Here is a 10,401-nt window from a genome sequence, read left to right as displayed (position 1 = left end):
TGCGTGTGTCAGAGCAGTACAGCCTCCTCTCATGTTGTGAGAGCAGAGGCCCAGTGCTCCATTCCTCTGTGACCGTTGTCCACCTCCCCCCTCCACCCGTCTCCCTCTCCCCTCCCTCCGTCCTCGTTTTTCTCCTTAAACTGTCTTTTGTTTTCATTTTCGTTGGCATTTCTGCTCCGTCGTTGTTCGGGACCCTAAATGAGTCTTGACTGGCCCGCGGGCCATTGGAGAAGCACAAAGGACTTCGTTCTACTCGCTACAGTTGATCCATTGTGGGCGTCCCACAATGCACTAATTGACGATGACAATTAAGCGCGGTCGACACTCAGCTTCAATTTGCCCGCTGCTCGACGTACATCGCGGGCAAACGATTCAGCCTGTGAGTGCTGATGACACAGTATGCAGATTCACTCGGGCAGGTTTACATGCACCTTTGATTCACACGTTTCTCTCCTCGCCCAGTTTGAGGCCTGACAACATGCAGCAAGCTGACACATTATCGTTTCGGGGCTCTGTTTGTGAACTGTTATGGAAGTCCATCTGAACCTTGGTGTTACTAGCAGATAAAACAATCTGACTACAAGAGGCTTTGAGAGACTCCAGTTAGCACTTACTGGGATTTCAGTGTTGGAATTTAGTTGAAATCAGGTCTGGTCTTAGACTTAAATTCAACCACTTTCAACCCAAAAATCTTCTCAACATCGGCGTGTTTCCAGACACAGTTGTGCCTTTAAATTTAAAGCTCCTGTGCAGATTTTGTATGTGGTTATGACATGTAGTTATGGCTGACATTCAAAATGATGTCTCTATATGAGCAACAAAAGCAAACCAGGCCGTCCAAGTGAAGACTGACTGTTCCTATTGAGTCATTTTTAACGACAGAAACACTGGTGGGGGGTAGGTGTCACTGGAAGTGATTAACCCTCCTGTTATGTTCGTTTCTCTGGAACAGCAATAATGTTCCTGGGTCAATTTGACCCGGGGCATATTCAATTATCCAAAAGTGTCAGAACCCAAAAAAATCCAAATACACATTTTTTAAATCAAATTTTTAACTCCTTTAACTTAAATGGTTAACTTATTAACCATTTAAATCAAGATTTGGTCCATTGGTGTTCTTTAATTCTCACAGATCATGGTTCAATGAGGATAACTCACTCATTTTTCATTTAAATTAATGTTAAAACTTTCTTTTAAGTACATTGGAAAGCCCTAAATATAAATACAATAGTTTTACATGACATAGATTTTTGTTTATTTTATTTTACATTTTGACATTTTTTGTGATGTTGATAAATTAACCATTTCCAGATTTTTATGCTGCATTTAGCAGGTTTGGGCGGCACATATTGCCTAAAATAGACTTTAAAAATGTTAAATTTGACCCGCAACATAACAGAAGGGTTAACTGCATGCTTTTATTTTTTACCTTCATGGAAAATATTTTTAATGAGTCATAAATTTGAGTGTTAAAATGATTTACAAGCTCAGGATTAAATGAAAAAGAAAAAAGGTACCACTTTGTCCATAGGGGGCGCCAGAATCACGGCAAACTTAAAGTCCCTCACGGGAGCTTTAAATGTCGTCTTCATTTTTGTGTTAGGAGGATGGAAGTTGTTGTTTCGTGGTGCTTCTTTTTTTAGCAGTGGTTGAAATCTCATAAGTGCAGCTGAAGTTAAAGAACATCGAACATAAAAAAAAATGATTCTAAAAGTTTGGAACAAGGAGGGACTGCCCTGCTTTGAGGCCTGGCTTACAGAATTCTCCAGTACCTTATATATGGAGAGAATCAGATATGAGCTGTTGGGCAAAACAACCAGATTCGAACAGATATGGCAGCCCATCCTTGACTACATCACGGCTCTTAGAAGATCCACATGACACCTCAATGCCTTTGCCTTTTAATGCCACAATATAATTGCTCAAAAGGATGACCATAGCAATATGTAATTTAGAGTGCTACACAGATAATATGTGTGTGTTTTGTTTTTGTTTTGTTTGTAGAATGGGATGGGAGAGGGGGGTATGTTCTTCTTTGTTAACCTTCTGAATGGTCTATGTCTTCTGAAAAAGCTATAAATAAAGTATTAAAAAAAAAGAACATCAAACATCAAAGAATATGAATAATTCTTAACACAAGATTCAAACAGTTTCAGTATCGAGAAGATGATCTTTATTGGCATCAGTGACGAGCGGACAAATATGAAGAAAATCAAACAGACAGCGAAATCATCAGAAAATCATCTCCCTGTGCTTGCATAAAAGTTTGGCTGCCATGAGAAAACAAAGATCAAATAATAACTTAAAAAGTGCAAAAACAGAGAAGAATTTCAGTCCAAGTACTCTCTTTAAATACTGTACAATATATCCTTCTCCAAAACATACTGCCATGAACATAATGAGCCTGCAACATAAACACTTTCACTACACACGTTCAACTGAACATTGCACTGAGGTTAAAGAAAAACATCCTTCATACAAACAGGTTCTTTATCACAGACGTATTCATGCTTCCAAATCAAGGATTGAATGAAAGGGAGGAACATGTTAGGAGAGCAATAAAACAAAATCCATTAAACACAAAGCTCCAGGTTGTATGAAAACAAAATACTGCATTAAGAGAAAAGGAACATTTTACAGAGATGAGATGTGACTTTGAAATCATCCACCATTGCTACATGAAGGCAAACCAGGAGCCCAGCAAGAACTGAAAACTTTAAGTATTCCTTTTTTATATTTATGAGCACAAAATGAGTAATCCATGCTCCTGAATATGACTCAATTTAATGTATCAATATAAGTTAGTTGCTTGAAACAGTTTTGGTACATTTTGTTGAGTTCAATCAACCACAAGTTTTTCTGCCCTGTAAACCAAAAACTGCGACAAATAACCAAAGACACACTAATGTATGTCTATATATTTTGTAAATAAAATAAATCCTTGATTCAAACATCAGCCCAGGAAAAAAACTAAACTTTTAAAGCTCCTGTGAGGAACTTTTGGCTTGTGTCATTTTTGGCGCCCCCTGTGGACAAAGATGTACCTCTTACATAAAGGAGCACATGTGAGGTTTTTCCTGAATGAGTAAGTGATAAGCTTTAAATAGAAAATGTCACCCTGCTTTGATTTAACAGTTGAGAGTATCACTCATCAGTACAGAGCCCCAAAAGTTAGAGAGAAAAAAAGTGTATTATGTGCACAAGTTGTTATCTTGAGGAAACAACTAAAACATCTTGTGCATACAATGCATTTATCTTGTGACAACTAATTATCATGTGTTCACAATATATTAATGTTGTGGAGACAATCAAATGTTCTGTGCTCAGAAGTTATTTTATGCACAAGTGTTAATATCTTGAGCTCACAATTTAATATGTTGCGTTTGTGCAAGATGTTAGTGAGTCAATTATCTTGTGCACACAAGGTATTATCTTGTGGGAATTAGTCAGCTATTGTGTGTTCACATTAAAAATTATCTTGTGGGAACAAGTTATTATCCTGTGCTAACCAGTCGAGTTCTTTTTGCACTCAAGCTAGAATTTTGTACAACCAAGTTAATATCCAACATACACGCAAGATACAATGAGCCAACTATCATATGAGCACAAGCTGTTGTCATGCAGGAACAATTTAAAGATCTTGTTCTTACAACACATTTATCTTGTGAAAATTAGTTATCTTGTGTTCACAGTATAATTATCTTATGGGAACAAGTAAATATCTTGTGCTCACAAGTTATGTCTGCACAGGGACATATATTGTGTTCACAAGTTAATATCTTGTGCTCACAAGTTATGTCTGCACAGGGACATATATTGTGTTCACAAGTTAATATCTTGTGCTTACAAGTTAATATCTTGTGCTCAAGAGTTAATGTCTTGTGCTCACAAGTTAATATCTTGTGCTCAAGAGTTAATATCTTGTGCTCACAAGTTAATATCTTGTGCTCACGAGTTAATATCTTGTGCTCAAGAGTTAATATCTTGTGCTCACAAGTTAATATCTTGTGCTCACAAGTTAATATCTTGTGCGCAAGAGTTAATATCTTGTGCTCACAAGTTAATATCTTGTGCCCAAGAGTTAATATCTTGTGCTCAAGAGTTAATATCTTGTGCTCACAAGTTAATATCTTATGCTCAAGAGTTAATATCTTGTGCTCACAAGTTAATATCTTGTGCTCACAAGTTAATATCTTGTGCTCAAGAGTTAATATCTTGTGCTCACAAGTTAATATCTTGTGCTCACAAGTTAATATCTTATGCTCAAGAGTTAATATCTTGTGCTCACAAGTTAATATCTTGTGCTCACTAGTTAATATCTTGTGCTCACAAGTTAATATCTTGTGCTCACAAGTTAATATCTTGTGCTCAAGAGTTAATATCTTGTGCTCACAAGTTAATATCTTGTGCTCACAAGTTAATATCTTGTGCCCAACAGTTAGTATCTTGTGCTCAAGAGTTAATATCTTGTGCTCACAAGTTAATATCTTGTGCTCACAAGTTAATATCTTGTGCGCAAGAGTTAATATCTTGTGCTCACAAGTTAATACCTTGTGCTCACAAGTTAATATCTTGTGCTCACAAGTTAATATCTTGTGCTCACAAGTTAATATCTTGTGCTTACAAGTTAATATCTTGTGCTCAAGAGTTAATATCTTGTGCTCACAAGTTAATATCTTGTGCTCAAGAGTTAATATCTTGTGCTCACAAGTTAATATCTTGTGCTCACAAGTTAATATCTTGTGCCCAACAGTTAGTATCTTGTGCTCAAGAGTTAATATCTTGTGCTCACAAGTTAATATCTTGTGCGCAAGAGTTAATATCTTGTGCTCACAAGTTAATACCTTGTGCTCACAAGTTAATATCTTGTGCTCACAAGTTAATATCTTGTGCCCAAGAGTTAATATCTTGTGCTCACAAGTTAATATGTTGTGAGCAAGAGTTAATATCTTGTGCCCAAGAGTTAATATCTTGTGCTCACAAGTTAATATGTTGTGCGCAAGAGTTAATATCTTGTGCTCACAAGTTAATATCTTGTGCATACAATGGATTGATCTTATGGGTATAAGTCAGTCATATTGTGCTAACAAATTAATATCTTGAGCTCACAAATAAATATGTTTTGTATATGCAAGATGTTACCAAGTCAATTATCTTGTGCACAAAAGTTATTATCATGTGGAAACGATTTCTTGTGGGAATAAAACAGTTATCTTGTGTTCACAATGTAATAATCGTATAGAATAAAGTACCTTAGCCTCAAAAGTTAATATCTTGTGAGTACAAGTTAATGCTTTAGGTGTTGCAAGATGTTAACAAGTCAGTTATCTTGTGCGCAAAGGTTGTTATCTTGTAGAATACGTTAAAAATCTTGTGCTTAAATTGCATTTATCTTATGGGAATTAGTCATTTATCTGGTACTCACATGTTCTCATCTTGTTTGCTCACAACTTTCTATCTTACACACATTGTCTTGATCTCACATTGTAATCATCTTGTTTAACATGCTTTTTTCTTCGGCGCACAAGATACAATCTTCACTTTTTTGTTCTTTTGGGGCTCTGTACATTGGGAATATTTGCTGTGGAGAATGTGATAAAAAAAGGGGCTAATTCAGCAGCATGCTGTTAATCTGTCGGTTTGACAACCAGCTAAAAATCTCCTCACAGGAACTTTAGACGAAGACCTACAGGACACAATATGTTTCTTATAGATGCTATGAGTTTGTCCTGATTATCTACAGGACATCATTTGTTCATCAAGGCTCTGTTTAATGCTTTTTCAATCTGTGTGCAAAAAAAGTAAACACATAAAGAAGAAATCCCTGGAAGCTGCCACACACCACAGAAAAATAAATACATAGCATAACTAACAAAGAAGCTTCTGAATAAATAAAACAAAAACAGAAAAAACACCAAAAATACTTAAACCAAGGATCTGACACCTTTTCATTATTTTTCTGCAGCAGGCACGATCAGTCAACAATAACTTAAACATCCGTCAAAAGAAAACACATTGACACATCAGTGCACCGTCCCTGTCACCATTTAAACAACACTCAGTTATTTAGTTTCCACATGCTTCTTTAACTTAAATAACTGGTTTCTGCTTTCACAAAAATACATACTGTATTCCCTCATAAATCCATCACTGAGGTTTTTTTCAGTCCGGTGCTGAGTGCAGCAGCTTGTTCCCCCTCCGTGTCTACATGTTCTTTATGGCTCAAATAAGCTGAGAGACAAGAGAGCGGAAACAGAGGAGCGAAGAGTTGACACTGAATGAAGAAAAGATCTGCTGTAAAGAGGAAAGAGAAGAATTTGCAGCTACATTTTGATCCAATTATTATAAATGGTGAAATATCCTTAAAGCTGCTATGCGTGGTTTTGTTACGGTGCATTAAAGCTTCTCCCTAAATGCTCTAAAAGCTTGCATCCGACTTGGTGATCCGTCCGATGATCTCAGGGAGTGCAGCTTTAAACGTTCAGTAACAGCAGCTTCTATTGGTTAAATTCACGAAAAGTTTCAGTTCTGATTTGATCAACTTTTTATTTGTTTGTAGAAACAATAAAAATGTAGTTAACATGATCAAAATGTCATTTTTTTAGGGTTAGAATCTTAAATGCTTTCGCTCAATTCCCACCACTAAATCTAAACCAAAATGTGAACTTTTCGTGAAGCAAAAAGCTGCAGAGTTCCTTAAAATCTTGACATTTTTTGTTTCCTTTTCATTATTTGACCAGTAAGGAGACAGATTATCAGCTACGACCACCTGACGGTTCCAAATCTTTCCTTAACTTTTGTAAAATTTATCATAAACAGATAGAAACCCGTCCCTTCTGACGGCGTTGTTCGTAAAATGTAAACCAAAGCATGTCCGGACCTTTAAACGTGAGAGCAGTGGGTCATAAAGGCCATCTAGGTTGCATAGAAATACTAAAAGCTAAAGCTGCTATCATGTCTGATAGAGTCTGCATGAATAAAGCACAACAGGAAGAAGATTCAGAGAAGAGGAGGAGAAGGAGGGGAGAAGGCAACAATGAAAGAAGAATAAGTTACAGTATATTATTGCCTGTTATTTTACACTTTGAGTGATGGAGGGAGGAAAATGTGCTCAAAGACTGAAGAAGAGTCCCTTTAAAGTAACGTGTACATACAATAACACTGATAAATGTGTTACAAAACATCTTTCATTCCACATCTAGAATTTCAGTAACTCGACTTGAGGAGAAGGAGGATTAAATCTTAATACACTTCAATCCCAGCCTTAAATTAAAGCTGTTTTATTATTATTTAGTAAAACATCTTGATGTTATAGTTAAACTGGCCTCCCCAGTAAACCTTCAATCTAATCACTCAGTCTCTCATGATGACCTGAATGTGACTGTTAATATTTGTCGTCTACTTCTTTACAAACGAAAGCAGCTGTGGTCAGTTCGGGTTCAAAGTTCTGGATTCAATGTCATGAAAAGCTTTCCTGCTGTTGATGTAAATGCTCCAAATCACCTTTTCTACGGTGGCCCTGAAGGACAAAATTAATTTACAAAAGATGAAGCACTTTTACAAAGTTGGAAAACAAATTTACATTTTATAAATCAAAATTACATCAGCAAAACACTTTTACCAAGGCCAAAACACTTTTTCATTTAAGAAAACAAATTTACGAAATAAAAAAACCCCACATTTACAAGCTGTGAGACAATTTTACAAACGACGGAACACTTTACATTCATTTTTAACAGAAAGGGAATGTACCAAACACCGGAAGTGATCCGGAGTGAACGGAGTATCAGTACCAAACGTCGCTCTGTGTGGTTTCTCTTCATCCAAACAAACTAAATGAGCCCTCACTCGATCACTCCTGGATCACTTCCGGTATTTGGTACATTCCCTTTCTGTTAAAAATAAATGTTAATTTGTTTCAGAAATGTTAAAAGTGTTCCACTGTTTGTAAAATTGTCTCACTGCTTGTAAAAGTGTTTTTTTATTTTGTCAATTTGTTTTCTTAAATGTAAATTTGTCTCCAACTTTGTAAAAGTGCTTCATCTCTTGTAAATTTGTTTTGTCCTTCAGGGCCACCGTACTTTTCCTCCAGAAAACAACTCTGCTTAAGTTCAGTAAGCGTTTAAGACAGAGGTGTAGTGTGGGTTATAAACTAAGGGGTGGATGTGGAATGTGCAAAAAACTGCAGTTCCGGGCACTGGTGGCCTAGCAATCTAAGCGCCCCACATACAAAGGCTATAGTCCCTGTCCCAGAGGTCGCAGGTTCGATTCCAGCCTCGAACATTTACTGCATGTCCTCCCCCTCTCTATGCTCCCAACATTTCCTGTCTCTCTTCAGCTGTCCTATCCATAAAGGCAAAAATGCCCAAAAAATCTATCTTTAAAAAAACCCCAAAAAACAGCAGTTCCGGGCGCTGGTGGCCTAGCGGTCTAAGCGCCCCGCATAGAGACTACAGTCCTTGTTGCAGAGGATGTCTTCCCCCACTCTATACTCCCCTTGCTTCCTGTCTGTCTTCAGCTGTCCTGTCATAAAGGCAAAAATGCCCAAAAAACACAACTTAAAAACATAAACTGCAGTTCCTCAAGTGTCCACTTGAGGCTGCTTCCAAAAATGAAGAAAGCCCCACACACACCCATGTTAAATTCCCATTTTTGCATTTTTGCAGCCAAATTAAATAACCTAACCTCAAATCTATCTCTGACATGTACCCGAGTGAAACCACACAGCTGCTTTTCTCTGTGAAGAAGTAAACCACAAACTTTTTCACAGCCTCCCTTTAAGGCTACAGTTTCATGAAGCGTCATTTAAGATGTTTTTTCCTCTAAATATAGTCCATGAACAAAGACAGAAAGCCATCACATGTTACGGACACACCAGAGATATTCTAAGTTATTTTTTGTTTGACCAATACTCCAAACCCAAAATAAAGAGGTTGTACGCAGAGAATAAACCACCAAAACATCATCCATTCTCCATCCAATGACTGATTGTTATCAAGTGTGACTTTGAGGCCGGAGTGGCACATTGGTTAGGATAATTACTAAGATGTTTCCACCACCATTCTGATGTTTTTAGTTGATTCAACCCCTGAAATAAACAGTAAGTGTAGATAGTGAGGTGGTGAAAGGGTGAAGATGGAGGTGGATGATTTAGAGGTGAGATGTGTGACTACAAAATACACGTAAGATCAGTCTGTAAAGCCTGATGCAGCAGTTCCTCAGTAGGTTTTCTCCCTGCTCTTTACAGTACCACAAAGGGGGGGTTGGGGGGGGGGTTGTTTAGTCCACACAAACACAAACCTGACAAAGCATCAGACGCTATGAGCTCATCCTCTGCTCGCTGAATTTGTCCTGCAGACACACACAAACCAGAACAGCAGGCACTTTTGTCCGGAGTCATGGCCTGGCAGCGCTCTCATTCTCAGAGCGTCTTTATATTTGTGTGTGTGTGTCTGTGTGTGTGTGTGTGTTTGCACGTCTGTCTCAGGTGTCTTGGTAGGGCAGGTGGAAGCACCCGGGGCTGTCGTCGTCAGGTGACCAGAAGGAGGACGGCCTCTTGTGGTGGAGTTCTCGGCGGACGCAGCGAGGACACGGCTGAGCTTTCTGTCGACACTCGGTGTGGAACACGGCGCCGCAGCCGTCACATCTGCAAAACACACACACCCACACACAGTCAGTCACAAAGTTCACCAAATACTCAACACAAAATATATCTTCTTTTGATATGACATTGGTATTTTATTGCATTATTGGTATTTTGTTGTGTCATTGGTATGCCACAGTGACATGGTTTTTTATTTTTGACAGTGGGCATGTCATTGTAATATTGGTATGATGAATGTATTGATTGTGAGCAGCACTGCACTTATGTCCATGACAAATTTCCCCCCGGGGACAATAAATTCAATCAAGATTTCTTCCATTTACAGACAAATGTCTTACTAAAGGTTCTGCATGAGTTAAACAAACTCTCATTCTTCATCATGTAGTCAGAGAGTCGTTCATGTTCAGTTGTTTCTCATTCTGCAGTCCGTCAGCGTGAGAGTAACTTAACCAACAGATCCAGCTCAGGGAATCGTCCCTGCTCAGTTCCAGTAAGTACAGCACAGACACACAGCAGTTATCAGTCAACACTTAACACTTCCTTCACAAGTCATAAAGCACAACTCAACGAGGAAGGTGTGTGTGTGAGAAGGAGAGATAGTAAAGACCGGTGTGTGTGTGGAGTGTCGGAGTCTTCTAAGAATCGTCCTGATCAGCTCTTATCGCTCTGCAGTCTGTGGCTCTGAGTTTCAGTGTCGATGAGGACGAGGATCTGGACTGTGTTAACGTCCCTGTCCTGAACACACACACACTCACACACACATACACACGCCTGGTGTCACTGACAGCAGCAGCACA

General features: G+C 38.2%; 1 protein-coding gene across 1 annotated transcript in view; it reads right to left on the bottom strand.

Moving 5' to 3' along the window:
* Window positions 1-8,508: 8,508 nt before the first annotated feature.
* Window positions 8,509-10,401, bottom strand: part of plekhm3 (pleckstrin homology domain containing, family M, member 3) — a 53,480-nt gene continuing 51,587 nt past the window's right edge. Inside the window, exon 8 of the mRNA XM_034693296.1 lies at window positions 8,509-9,646. Coding sequence (XP_034549187.1) covers window positions 9,484-9,646 — 163 coding nt within the window. The 3' untranslated portion in view covers window positions 8,509-9,483. The remainder of the gene's footprint in view (window positions 9,647-10,401) is intronic.

Source organism: Notolabrus celidotus, chromosome 10 (assembly GCF_009762535.1).
Source record: "Notolabrus celidotus isolate fNotCel1 chromosome 10, fNotCel1.pri, whole genome shotgun sequence".
Classification (NCBI taxonomy): Eukaryota; Metazoa; Chordata; class Actinopteri; order Labriformes; family Labridae; genus Notolabrus; species Notolabrus celidotus.
This window is presented reverse-complemented; position numbering and strand designations above follow the sequence as displayed.